The 14,449-nt window shown below is 37.0% G+C and overlaps 1 protein-coding gene across 1 annotated transcript in view; it reads right to left on the bottom strand.

The window, feature by feature from the left end:
- PAX5 (paired box 5) overlaps window positions 1–14,449 on the bottom strand; it is a 280,289-nt gene that overhangs the window by 259,912 nt on the left and 5,928 nt on the right. The window contains exons 2-3 of the mRNA XM_060763745.2: window positions 8,059–8,224; window positions 2,519–2,716 (exon numbers count right to left, since the gene is read on the bottom strand). Of these exons, the coding sequence (XP_060619728.1) occupies window positions 2,519–2,716; window positions 8,059–8,224 (364 nt within the window). The remainder of the gene's footprint in view (window positions 1–2,518; window positions 2,717–8,058; window positions 8,225–14,449) is intronic.

Here is a 14,449-nt window from a genome sequence, read left to right as displayed (position 1 = left end):
GTCACAACTAGAACCAGGTGAAATTCCTTCCTAGTAAAAGTCGTGTTATCCCTCACTAAGTTTAAATCCAAAGGCAAAGTACGTATACCTTAATTTGAGGGGAATGGACTAACTACATGTAACTAGTTGTTTGTCACTAGCTACTTTCATGTTCTGGATGTGATTAGCATCAGGATGAAGATCTTGTAACAGTATAATTAGTAGCATAAACGCTCATGACTGCCCAAGTAGATTCATTGTTTCTGCACAACGTAACGTATACACATTCTTTAATGGAAAAAACTCGTTCTGACAGCCCATAGCAAATGCCAGAAATATTTGGAGTTCTGCCATCGCTACCATATTGACATCAATGGGACTAAATTGGCTTAAGTCCATGCACTTTCTGTTAATTAGGTTGTAGGTCAAGCTGTTTTCCCCTTTCTCAGTTGTAGCCAAACATTTTTCATAAATGTGTGCGCAGTACGCTAAAGTACTACAGCTTTATTTAGCTAGACACCTTGGAAACATTTATTTGGCCACAGTCCCATAATTCGTAGCATTAGGTTTACAACATTATGAGCATAATTCATGTATCTGTACCAAAGTATATTAAAATACTCTAACTCTGAGAAGTGCACATATTAGTTATTGTTCCAATATCAGCCTAGTGCTTGTGGTTTCATTCTGTTTAGAAAACAGAAATTGGCTGTCAATGCTTTGAATGGCACCACGGTGAACAGTTGCCGCACCCACCTTCCAAAATTCATGTAAACCAAATGATCTTATTGAAATTTATATGATGCAAATGCACCCGACGTTCTTCTTATTAATAAAGTATTCAAAGTTCTATATTTCCAGTGAAAAAAATGCACAATTCAACTAACAATACAGTATACAAAAACACTACCATATTTATATACCCAGGTCTTTTCTCTTTCTTTGTCTAATCAATTTATATTTCTCTTACTCTATTTAAAACAATTTTACAAAGTGAGAAAATTATTAAATATTTAGTGATCTTTCAAATATATTTGGATAAATTTGAATTTGGGAACTCTTTATACATATCTCTCTGTAATTGCATTATGGAAAATACAAACAAAATTTCATGGACGCTATCTTCAGGGTTACTGGTTTTTTATATATACCGATGTATTTGTCTCCTGCTAGGGAAACAGATTTTATGTAGTTTAAACTACAAAATTTGAAATGTCATGGTGCAAACTGGTACAAAATACTACAAGCAAAATATGAAGAAAAGTTGTATGATACACAGGAGAGAATCTTCAGGACCAGCTCGAAATGTTTATATTTGTTTTATGTCTATTTTATCTGCTGAAAAGAGGCTAGGACATACATCAGAGTTATTAGTAGTGTTTGCTAGGCTTGACGTCAACTGTAAACTGAGGCCCCTTCCACACAGCCATACGAAATACCACATTTTCTGCTTTGAACTGGAATATATGACAGTGTAGACTCAAATAACCCAGTACAAAGCAGATATTGTGGGATTTTCTGCCTTGATATTCTGGGTTATTTGGCTGTGTGGAAGGGCCCTAAAAGTGCACACCAAAACCTACTAGGATTCTAGGATCGGATTATGATACGAGTTGGTTGGTATAGATTAGAATATGAGTCCGCACTCCACCCTTAATACAAACACCGATGGGGATTCATATCAGAACACAACTCATTCACAAAAACTGTTTGGAATGCCAAAATGGGCTTAAGTAGAATTACCATGGACTAGCCAAAGTATTTTTCAACTTTCCCATCCATTATATACTTTTATTATGGTGCGGTCAATTACACTAATGCACAATGGAACAGTGATTGCTTTTGGAGGGAAAAAATGTAATAAGACTATTTTAATAAAAATAACCGTCCAGGTACCCAACAAGTATAAATTGTAAAACTTTCATAATGCGTAATCTGTCTCTCTTTGTAAGCAAGTGTTTTGCAAAATTCTGCATAAAATTTCATAGACACATTGCATTGGTCAACTAACTGTAGAACACACACATTGTACTCAAAGATTCTACCATGCTTCATTTTGCAAGCAGATTCATTAATTGTTTGCATTGCTTCATTTTCAGTAAAACAAAAACAATAGTGCTAAAAGATCCACCTAAAGCACTCGCCCTTTGTCCTGGACTACCTTCCACTTTTCTCAGTCCACCTTCTAGGTTCACACTATTAGACATTTCAGTTTTCAGTGTTGTTCTTAATACTCAAATTTCAGAGTATTGTGGTCTATGAGCGTAGAAGAAAGGAATTTCAGGACACACACTATGATTGCGCTATGGGGGGAAATGTATACTGCTACCCCATTTTACCACTCAAGGGAGTCTCTTTGTCCTATGTTCCATGTACCAAATGTTGTGTGAAAAGTAAACCACAAAAATGGCCAAGTATGCATTCTGCAGACATGAACAAACATGTTGAAAATAACAACAACAGTTCTGTTCTTTTTTCAGATTATGATAGCAAACATTGCTGCAAACCATTTCTTTTGTAATGCCTGGAAGATCCTTACCTGTTAATGGAGCTGACGCTGGGCACCGTGTCATTATCACATACTCGTTCTGCGAGGAGCCTGTCCCTGATTTCCCAGGCAAACATGGTGGGGTTTTGGCGTTTATATTCTGCTATTTTGTCTACTACTTTGGGTGTGGCGACCTTTGGTTTTGAGCCCCCAATAACTCCAGGCTTAATGCTTCCAGTCTCATAATACCTAAGAGAAAAATTCAGGACAGAAAACAATGATAATCTATTCACAAAAATTCATTTTCTCTTAACATAATCAATATTTATTATAATCATGTAGACCCACATAAAATTAGAAGACATCAAGAATAAATTATATTTCAGAGACTTCATCTGGAGAGATTTTAACACAATTCTTCCAATACAATAAAAAATAAAAATGAAATATTTTAAAGTATTGTTATTTTCCATTTAGTCTGGATTTGTGCCCTAATTTTTTTTTAATTTGCTAATATAATAATAATAATAATAATAATAATAAGTGTGCCTTTTCCCTCATAGTAACAAGGCAATAAAAAGGACAACCAAGAATTTAAAAAATAACTGAAAAATGTATATTATTAATCAGAGGTAATGAAAATAATTTTAAACAATGAATACACATCATTTTATGGTTCTTACATTTATAAGAAATTAGGCTTACTGTAGCTTTTGACATCAGCAATAATGGAATATTATGAAAAAATAAATTCAGTCAAAACAAATGCATCATTTTTAATCATTTCTTGCATTTTTCCCCACTTCTAATTGTGAAATGCAAAGTGGAAATACATTTTAACAAATAATATTTTCAGGGCAGGAAGAACATGCCAATTATTTCCTTGGTTTTGGACTCATCCCTTCACCACTGAATTATCAATCAGCTGTGCTTTGCAGACCATTCTTTTCTATAAGAAATTACAATTGCAAAGTGTAGCAAAATTGCGACCAGAATCTATCAAGCACTTTTTTTCCACACAGGCACCAATACAATTAATGAGGTTGCATTAGAATAATATCTGGCCGTATGCACCCTTTGAGTCAGCTGTTGTAAACTGTGCCTAGCACGGTAGCAAACCAGTGGCAGTTCAACAAAGAGATCCAACAAGGAAAATCCAGTTGTTTGTATCTATTGCTATATATTAGTCAATCAAAACACTTCTATCCAGTATTATCATAGTTCTATGCTGTCCATCCCCATCCCCCACCCCCACCCCAATGTAGCCAGATACACATACATGTAGTATTGCAATAATGTGAATTTATATTTTGGTTCCTATGTGAGCAGGACACAACTGAGTTTTGGACAGAGCATTTAACTGTGCTCCAATGTCCATGATGTTCATGAGATTGTATTTAAAAACAACAACAACACTGAAATTTGTGTCTGGGTGCTTTTCTCCTCTGGACACTTTGTTGTCTTGGCCTTACATTCTTTGTTAAGTGGAATGGCAAAACACAGAAATTAGATTCAGAGACTGTTAAACTGAAGTTGGATTTTGCTGTTGATTTCAGTGAGATGTATTTTACTCATACTTCCAATTTTTATGATATTGCCATAGAGTGTTTAAAGAAATTGTTTGTTCTTGATGTCTGGCTTGCTTGAGAAATATTAGTGATGCGGTTAATCAGGGTTTGTTGTGGCTCAACATTTCCTATTATATAACCTAATCTAACTATAATGTTTAGGTATATATACAATGACTATAATAAAAAACACTTAATCATGCATATTTTACATCAAAAGCATGCATATAGTCATTTAAATGACTTCATGGAATTATTTTCCTCTTTTTAATTGAGCCTATTTAACCTTAGGTTAGTTGATAATAAAAAAAAAACTTCCATTCAAACCGTTGTATTGCCAGTTAGCAGAACTGGATTGGATTCAGCATTAGTGACTGTGCCAACAACAAAGTCCATATAAATACTGTACCTCATTGTTAACCTCACAGTATTTACACAAAATATTTATGTATTTTATTGTTTGTCCATTTTCTTCCAACGTATTCCTCAAAGGGATATACATTTTTAAATGTAGTTTTTAAAGGGGAAATTATGGATGTGGTGCCTATTTTTATATTCTTTATCCCTCAATAACGGATTGCTGTATCATGTTTATTGATATTGCCCATGCAGCTAGGTGGGAGAACTCACTAACCATCCTTAGCAGTTATATTGTGTTTTAGGGATCTCGGTACATGTCACATGCCTTACCATGTTGCACTTCTTACAACAACCCTGTAGATGGGTCAATGTTGTTATTACGATATTACAAAAGGAAGGCAAAGAATTGAGAATGAGACAGTACAGCTTTCCTTAAGGCACACAATACAATCATCACAAAATTGAGACTTAATCCAGAGACCTACTGGTTAATGGTTCATTGTTTAGGCCATTGTCCAATGCTATACAATTCTGTAAGATGGTAGGAGTTAAGTGATTTGGAGAGCATTATATATACATATTTCTAGTAAGTTAAATTGCCATATTTTAAGCAGGATTTCACATTAGATTCATTACTAGTCCCCTACAGAATAAGTGGGTCTGATTCCAATGGTCTAGAATTATTGAACAACACCCAAAACAGCATAATTATTTTCCCTGAGACAATGATGGATAAATTTCCAAATTTTCACCAGAGCATACAACACCTAATCATTTCCTTTGTGTTACCAACAGCCACCATAAAATAAGTGTTGCACATTCGTAATTTAACATACATTGTAAGAGGCAACTGTTCCCAGAATGCAATGTCCAATATTGAACAGAACACTCCAAATTTAGGCCTATAGTCTGAGCAAGACAGATATACAATCTTCTTTTGTGACTCTTAATACATTGCCAACACAGGCTGGATAATAGTTATATCTGCAAGTGGCATCAGCTACACATCCATGACTGAGGTGACCTGGCACCGAACTGTTATCCAAGGAAATCAATTTTGAGTGTGTTTGCCTTTGAATGGTTCACAGCTATTATTTATTTTATGTCAAGGTTTAATTTGGATAGCACAAATGAAGTGATTCTGTAGAATCAAGTTTCTTCGTATGTGACTCCTCTCTGATTTTTTTTTACTTCCGATATTTTTGGACACACAGAAAGAGAGCATGTAAGAGCAAGACACGGAGAGCGAGAGAGAGAGAGCACACTCTCCAATTACAGTGACATTTTACCAACTGTAATTATTAGTTATGAAAATAATGAGCTATGAAATTCCAATTTATTGTTGACAACTTAAATGACAAAGCTCTGGAACTCAATTCTTAGCTCCCTAGTAATGCAAACACATCTAGTGACAAATCTATTCGGAAAAAGTAACACTCTGAGATGTTCTCTCTGGTAGGTAAACGAGTTGGCTGCTTATGAGTTTAATTAGTAACTTTTCAGAGTGACTGTGAGCAGGGAAGGAAAGAGAAGGTAGAATGTCACACGACTGACCATAACTAGAAATAAACAGCACATAGACACAATTCCATAAATCGTATAAAATAGTTGTGGCAACAAAAATAAAATGTGAAAAAGTACTAATTGTACAATTCCAATTGTATTCATATTTATGACCGTTTTCCTTGTGTTTGCTATCTACCTTTATTATGAAAAATTAGACATTTCATTCCTGAGGTTTTAGAATAGTCAGAGTCACCTGACCACCACCAGAGTGAATGGACATTTGAACGGGAGTGTGCTGCCTTGTTTTTCACACATCACAAGATCAAAACACTAGCAATTCAATTTAATACCCTTATATTGAATAGATGGCCTTGTCTACAATCTGTTATTGGCTCTCAGGATTTTGCGAGGAACAGAGAGATGAAACACATTCACAAAAACAGCTCACAGTGAAGAATAGTCCGCTTCACTGAGAATATGCTTCTATTTTAATAATCAAGGCATTTGTAATCATAGCCAATGGAGTTTATATAATGTGATTTCCTTATAAAAAGAAATTGTAGTTTAGCAAAAATTGCTTTCAGGGTTCTGTTCTAATGGGTGTGAAATTTCAAAGTTTCTAAGGACATCGTCGACATTCAAAACCAGCGACTGGTCTTTAAAATAGGATTACGCACCGTTTTGAAAAGTCAACAGACCTACACAAGACATAGTCCGAGCGGTAAAATTTTAAATATTTATATCCTCTTAAAAATTGTGGCACAAATGTAACCGTTCTGTCCTATGAACATTTACTAAGAAATAAATCCGACTGTGTCCAATGGGATTTACTTCTCAGCAAAACGCTAATCTTTTCTAAGTTACAATGGAAAGAGAAAACAAAAAAAAGCCTATTCAGATTTTTCCAGAGATGCTTTTGGAGCAGGGAAAGAAAAGGTAAGAAGGAATCCTGGGATGCCTCGAAAACAAACAGATTTATTATGGCATCGTCTTTCTATATAAGTGGGAATACATCAGAAGTACAGCAGGTTAACACATTCTACATTTAGAAAAGCTAATTGCTTACAATTGTGACATATCAACTCGTATTATTTTAGCATATTTAGACTGGGGGGGGGGCTTGAAACATTATAATACCACTAAATAGTCTTAAACATGATGCACTTATAATTATACCATTCCTTGAACTAAGTCAAGTTGTACTATGCAGTCTGAAATTATCTTCCTCGTTATTTAAAGGTATTTGTTTGTTTATTTAGGGTTACTACATCGATTAGTGCATCTCTGCACTGTGGCTCATATAAGAGACACACAACATCCAATGTTTTGTCCTCAAGAATCAAAGTGATTCATGTTGATACACACAAAGCAGAGAAACAGAATTATTCATCATTGCCGTAATCTGAATTTTCTACTTGGAAATTAATCTCATTTACATGGTTGTTGTTTTTTTTTACAAGCATCAGGATAAACTCTACAGTCGTCATCCAATGCAGAGTTAAGTATGCTTGATTTTGGTGTTCTTTAAAAGGCTAAATTCTTTTGAGTGCATCTGTACAATTCATAGCGTAAGTACTAAAGCAGAATATTTCTCAGATTTACCAAAACACACTGGACTTACATCTGAGTAGGATTGCAATGTTAGAAGCAAAGGGACTCCTTGTATTTAATGAATGGTGTTTATACCAGCCATAGGCCGTGACATCAAATAATATACAACCTTTAAAAATGCAGTAAGCACTTTCCAACATAAACATTAAAACTTGTTCTATAAATTACAGTAGCAGTGACATGATAACAATTTATATCATCCCAAACTATCTCCATTTCCATTTCTAGACTCCGCTGTGGACTTTACTAATTTGTTTTGTATTTAATGTTGCTGGGTTGTTTTGTTTTTTACTATTCCAGAGGACTCACTGATTTTTCAGCTATAATTCAGTGGGAAGTATATAATGCACATCACTAAATATAATTTATTTTCAGGTTTATATTTATACAACATTTCCTAGCTTTGAGGATCCAAGTATTCCCATGTTCCAAGAATTCTGCCCTGTCACCCGCTGAACTGTTTCTTGTAACAGGATCATATAAGAGACACACAGCATCTGATATTTTCCCTTTAAGGATCAAAGTGATTCACTGATCTGTTTTTACCTGCCGAGGATTTTGCTGACGCAGCCATGGCTGACCCGTAGTTGCCTGGAAATGTCGCAGGGTCTCACGCCTTGATGAGCAAGTTCCACAATCCTTTGGCGGACTACGTCAGGGAGCGGCCGGCCATTCACAAAAACACCCCCTAACTGATTCACTCCTCCATGTCCTGAAACATATGGGGGAAAACAAAAACAAAACAAAAACAAGCAGAGAAAAAAAACATCTTTGTGACTAGTGAGCACATGCTGAGACACGGCCTTGTTTTGCTTGGGGTCTCTCTTGTCTCTACCATTGAGCAACTTCTTGGCAAGAGTTTTCGGCATTTCTAAAATATGCTGGCTATGGTTTATTTACTCAAAGGAGGAGAAGCTAAGTTATTTACCAAGATCTAATTTGACACTGATACCAATTTGACACTTGTGTAACTCTAATTACTTCAGTAATTGCCCAGGATAAAGTGACATGAGAATCAGGCCTCTGGTTTGGAAAACTATCTCTCAAAAGTTCTTTTTAGGCCAGCCCCAAAATCATCTGGTAATGAAAAAATGTGAATGAGGACCATATAGTGTAAAGAGTAGTTTTAAAGGGCTTTAGCACTCTTAGCTAAAATTAGGGAGAAGGTCAATCCATGTAAATGCGTACATGATCAGGATGCTTCCTTAATGTATTTGGAAAATAATGGAAAGACTACTTGCTCTTTCAGAAAACAAGACTAAATGTAACACATTTGATCTAAGTACAGGAAGTGCCAATGAATTCAGTTGTTGGTTCAAAATCACAATTTAATTACAAATTTCTGCACAAATATATTTCTTATACAGATAGACAGATTGATGTGGGTGAGTGGATGTAAATATGGAGTAATTTCTAATTTTTGTAGTCTACAGCAACATGCAAAATTTTCAAAGCCAATAAGTCCTTCCACACAGCCATATAACCCAGAATATTAAAGCAGAAAATCCCAAAATATCAGCATTAACCTGGGTTATCCACACTGCCATATATTCCAGTTCAAAGCAGAAAACATGGGATTTTATTCAGCTGTGTGGAAGGGGCCTGAGAGACAGTTGGGACACTGTATTGTTGAAGGCTTTCATGGCTGGAATCACTGGATTGTTGCAGGTTTTTTCAGGCTATATGACCATGGTCTAGAGGCATTCTCTCCTGACATTTCGCCTGCATCTATGGCAAGTATCCTCACTACCTCTGAGGATGCTTGCCATAGATGCAGGTGAAACGTCAGGAGAGAATGCCTCTAGACCATGGCCATATAGCCCGAAAAAACCTACAACAACCCACTTGGTTCACTGTTCTTTCTGTGTATGAATTTTCGCTGTTCACTTTTAGCAAGATGAAACATCTGCCTAGGTTGAATTGGTTTGCACTAGATGAATAGTGACTAACTAGCTAAAATCAATGCACACAAAATCACTAACGGAGAAAATATAATTAACCCTAAAATTGTTAATCAAGCAAATGACTTAAAGCAGAGAAGTGTAAGTACAGAAAACAAATAATTTCAAATAATCAGTCTCGTTGCGAAGAACTGAACAAAAGTAATAATAGTCTAATATTTCTGTTTACAGAGGGCGTGAACTGTCCAAAATGAGTGATGAGCCAAAGTGTGTCTATATCGAATTAATAGCTAGGTGTATAAACCATTTTTAATTTAATTTCAATACTTCTACCATAGGTAAATTGCTGTCAGACTTGGCATATCTCTCCTAAAACTGTTGGAAGTAACATCAAATCACTTAAACTCCTTGACAGTTTGAGTCAGCAAAGTCTAGCATCTTCATGAAGTTCCTTGGGGTTTTTTTTAAGCCTTTCCTTTCTTTCAGCTGACTAGCTATAACTAAATAATGTTTTGCTCTCAAAGTGTGTGTGTTTGTATTTAAATTAGTGCTGCCTTCCTTTGGAGCTTGAAACTGGACCAGGCTGGATAAATGGATGGATTGAAGGAGTGTGAAAACTAAAGGATCATACTTAATAGTAGGATGGAGAAACAGAGTTTTCTGAAAGTGTTTTATGTGTAACTGCAAACCCTCCAAGACAATAAATTACATTGCAAAGTCAAAAGGCCCTTCTACACAGCCATATGACCTAGAATATCAAGGCAGAAAATCCCACAATATCTGCTTTGAATTGGGTTATCTGAATCCACACTGCAATACATACATACATACATACATATATTCCAGCTCAAAGAAGAAAATGTGGAATTTTATTCAGCTGTGGAAGAGGACGAAGTTAAACAAAGCGGCTGTATGCCTTTATGTCTTGTTTAGGGCACTTCCACACAGCCATATAACCCAGAAAGTCCCACAATACCTGCTTTGTGTCCACACTGTCATATATTCCAGTTCAAAGCAGAAAATGTGAGATTTTATTCTGCTGTGTGGAAAGGGCCTTAGCTATATGAAATCTCTCTTGTTTCTGCTGCAGCAAGAAGAAAGAGTGGCTGAAGAATCATATCTAGAGTCTGGAGTCCCTTCCCCACAGCTGAATAAAACCCCACATTATCTGCTTTGAACTGGAATATATGGCAGTGTGGACTCTGATATCCCAGTTCAAAGCAGATATTGTGGGACATTTTGCCTTGATATTCTGGGTTATATGGCTGTGTGGAAGGGCCCTAGAAGTTATGAAGTCCTAGAGTTCCACCTTCCTGGCTGAGACTCATATAGACTATTCAATGCATATGAAACCAAGCTGAACTTCACAATATTGAGCTGCCTGGACTAGTTAAGAAGGAACTAGCCTAACCAGTGAAGCCAACAAAGGTGGAAGCAGGACATGATGACTGTCATTAACAGTAATGTGTAAGATTGATCAATAGGTGTGAGAGAGCAGTGGAAAGGGGAACATAACTTGTAACCGGAAGGGGAAGCTTCTCTAAGGAACTGATTTTGACAACAAAGTCCATTATTCCTAGGCACTCACACTCAGATATTTGCACAGAACCCTAATAGCTGCAACCCTAATTCACAGGCTCAAGGTATAAGGAAAATAAGTAAACAGTGGGTTCCTGCACCATCTGTATAACAGTTAGGAGAGTTTACTTGAATTTGGATTGAGGATCATTCAAGGTGGGTTGAGGTTGAAGCAGAGGAGGAGGAAATGAGCCAGCATTAGGCTAGTGGCCAGTCTAACCAGGAAGCCGATTGGGTGAGGCAGTGTTTTAGGAAAACTCCACACAGCCCTGTATCCCAGAATATCAAGACAGAAAATCCCACACTATTCGAGTGTGGACTCAGGGCCGTTCCACACAGCCATATAACCCAGAATATCAAGGCTGAAAATCCCACAACTGGGTCATCTGAGTCCACACTGCCATATATCCCAGTTCAAAGCTGGAAATGTGGGATTTGATTCAGCTGTGTGGAAGGGGCCTCAGATAACCCAGTTCAAAGCAAATATTGTGGGATTTTCTGCCTTGATATTCTGAAATATAGGGCTGTGTGGAAGGATCCAATGTGTACACAACCAGGGAATCCGGAGATGCTTTTTCCCCTCCAGAAAGATGACTGTCTCATAACCAACAGCTTGGGGGGGGGGTCTCCCTCAGGAAGAGACTCTGGTGCCATTTTGGCTGGAGAAAGTGCCAAGGCTGTGAGGGTGGGGAGGGGGTCCCCTCCTTGGCACAAAAAGGCAGCGGTGGGTTTACGGCATTCCTCTTTTCCGACATTTGTGGGACGGAAAGGGAGTCACTAATCCTTCAACATTGGAGGGAAAGTGGTCCATTTAAAAACGTGGAGATGTCTTTCCTGCTGTCAGAGGGGAATCCAAACAAAAGTTTTGCCAAAAAGGGAGGGAGAAGATTGGAAGAAGCGCCTCTGTGGGAGAAATGTTTTGTTTCTCCCACAGAGAAGTGTGAAAATGGAAAAGGCTAGAAAACTCGCGCCTTGAGTCTTATTGGTTCTCCCAACGAGAAGGAGCCCTCTAAATGGCTCTCTTGTCGTTGGCTTAACGCTTAAGTCGACCCCGTTGATTCAATGGGTCTAGCTGGGATTCCCAATAGGATGGAGTGAAGAGGAGAAACGCCCACCTGGAAGCTTGGTATCAGTATTTTGAAACGAATATATTTCTAATACGGTGTGTTTAGATGTGATGATCATTTTCTTTAATAATAATAATAATAATAATAATAATAATAATAATAATAATAATAATAATAATAATGGGTTGCTGCGAGTTTATGGCCATGTTCCAGAAGTATTTTCTCCTGAAGTTTCGCCCACATCTAGGGCAGGCATCCTCAGAGGTTGTGAGGTCTGTGGGAAACTAAAAAAAAGATGGTTTATGTATCTGTGGAGTTTCTCTTGAAAACTAGGAAAATTAGATAGGTAGGTAGGTAGAGAGATAGAGAGATAGAGAGAGATATATTGGAAACTAGGAAGTTTATATATAGTGTGTGTAAAATGAGGTTTATGTATCTGTGGAGATATATATAGTTTCTCTTGGAAACTACGAAAATTATATAGATAGATAGATAGATAGATAGATAGAGATATAGATCTTGGAAACTAGGAAGTATATATATATAGTGTGTGTGTGTGTGTGTGTGTGTGTGTATATATATATATATATAGGAAACTAAGAAAATTTATATATATATATATATATATATATATATATGAGAGAAACTAGGAAGAGTGTGGTGTGTGTGTATATATATGTGTGTGAAACTAGGATATATATATATATATATATATATATATATATATATATATATATTGAAATGGTCATATGACTGCTCAAATTATATGTGTGTGTGTGTGTGTGTGTGTGTATAATTTTCCTAGTTTCCAAGAGACCTCACAACCTCTGAGGATGCCTGCCATAGATGTGACCGAAATGTCAAGAGAGAATGCTTCTGGAACATGGCCATACAGCCCGGAAAACTCACAGCAACCCAGTGATTCCGACCATGAAAGACTTCAACAATACAATAGTAATCAATATAAATAAAAAAGTAATGTTCGTTTGTGGGATTAACATAACTCAAAAACCACTGGACGAATTGACACCAAATTTGGACACCATACACCTATCATTCCAACGAGTGACCATCATTCATAAAAGCACTGAAAAATACAGCAGAAGAGATGTAAAAAGCCAAAAAAACAAACAAAAAATACACTACAACGCATGCGCAAAACCACATATATACACAAACACACAAATATATACACATATATACGCATATACACATACAAAGCACATATACACAGACTGGGCCACAGCAACGCGTGGCAGGGGACGGCTAGTAGTAGTAATAATAATAATAATAATGTCTCGTATTATATTATATCAATCATATATATCTCATTTGCTGTGACATACTGTGTTTTTGTGTCAGTAAAATAATAATAATAATAATAATAATAATAATAATAATAAGCCAGCAGAGTGATCTTGTCTGTTGTGGACTCATCTTGTTGTGTTTCTAATAATAACAATGATGATGATGATGATGATGAGACCTCTTTGACATTCATGACAGGTCCCTGGCTATAACTTTCTCCTCGGCCTCATCTAAGGCCAACCTGGAACTGGCAGAGCCCATTTCAGGTCTGAATGCAGAATTCATCTTCTGAGGGCCCTTCCACACAGGCCTATATCCCAGAACATCAAGGCAGAAAATCCCACAATATCTGCTTTGAACTGGGTTATCTGAGTCCACACTATATCCCAGTTCAAAGCAGATAATATGGGATTTTATTCAGCTGTGTGGAAGGGGTCTGCGATTTTGACGGTCAGTATATGAAAACGAAAAGAGTGCCCTTCTACAGTGTGAGACCCAATCATATCTTACATACAGATATACACACACACAATCATTCGCTACTGAGACGTCGCCGAGGAGGAAAGTCACGACTGATAGTTGTAAACAAGGGAGCCACGAGTCTCCCAAAGGCTTCCTAGTTTGGAGGAGTCACCGAGTTTGCTCACTCTCTCAATCCTCAACTTTTCCCCCCAATACCTCTCCCTCATCAACAAATTGAGTGGCGGGAGAAGTAAAACTTTGGGTTGTTGTAGGTTTTTCGGGCTATATGGTCACGTTCTAGAAGCATTCTCTCCTGACGTTTCGCCTGCATCTATGGCAAGAGGTTGTGAGTAAAACTTGACTAGAAAAGGAGGGGAAGGCGAGAAAAGTTTTCCTTGACACTCGCTTTGGATAGAGGCTGGTTCTAGAGAATAAGACTTCTGGAAGACCCCTTTCACACACTCCTTTCCCTTGATTCTTTGGGCCAATTGAAAAACCTGGAAGACCCCTTCCACCCAGCCCTATATCCCAGAAGATCAAGGCAGAAAATCCCACAATATCCGAGTGTGGGCTCAGATAACTCAGTTCAAAGCAGATATTGTGGGATTTTTTGCCTTGATC

The sequence above is a fragment of the Anolis sagrei genome, chromosome 2 (genome assembly GCF_037176765.1).
Source record: "Anolis sagrei isolate rAnoSag1 chromosome 2, rAnoSag1.mat, whole genome shotgun sequence".
Classification (NCBI taxonomy): Eukaryota; Metazoa; Chordata; class Lepidosauria; order Squamata; family Dactyloidae; genus Anolis; species Anolis sagrei.
Note: the sequence above shows the minus strand (reverse complement) of the source record. Positions and strands in the feature narration are given on the sequence as shown.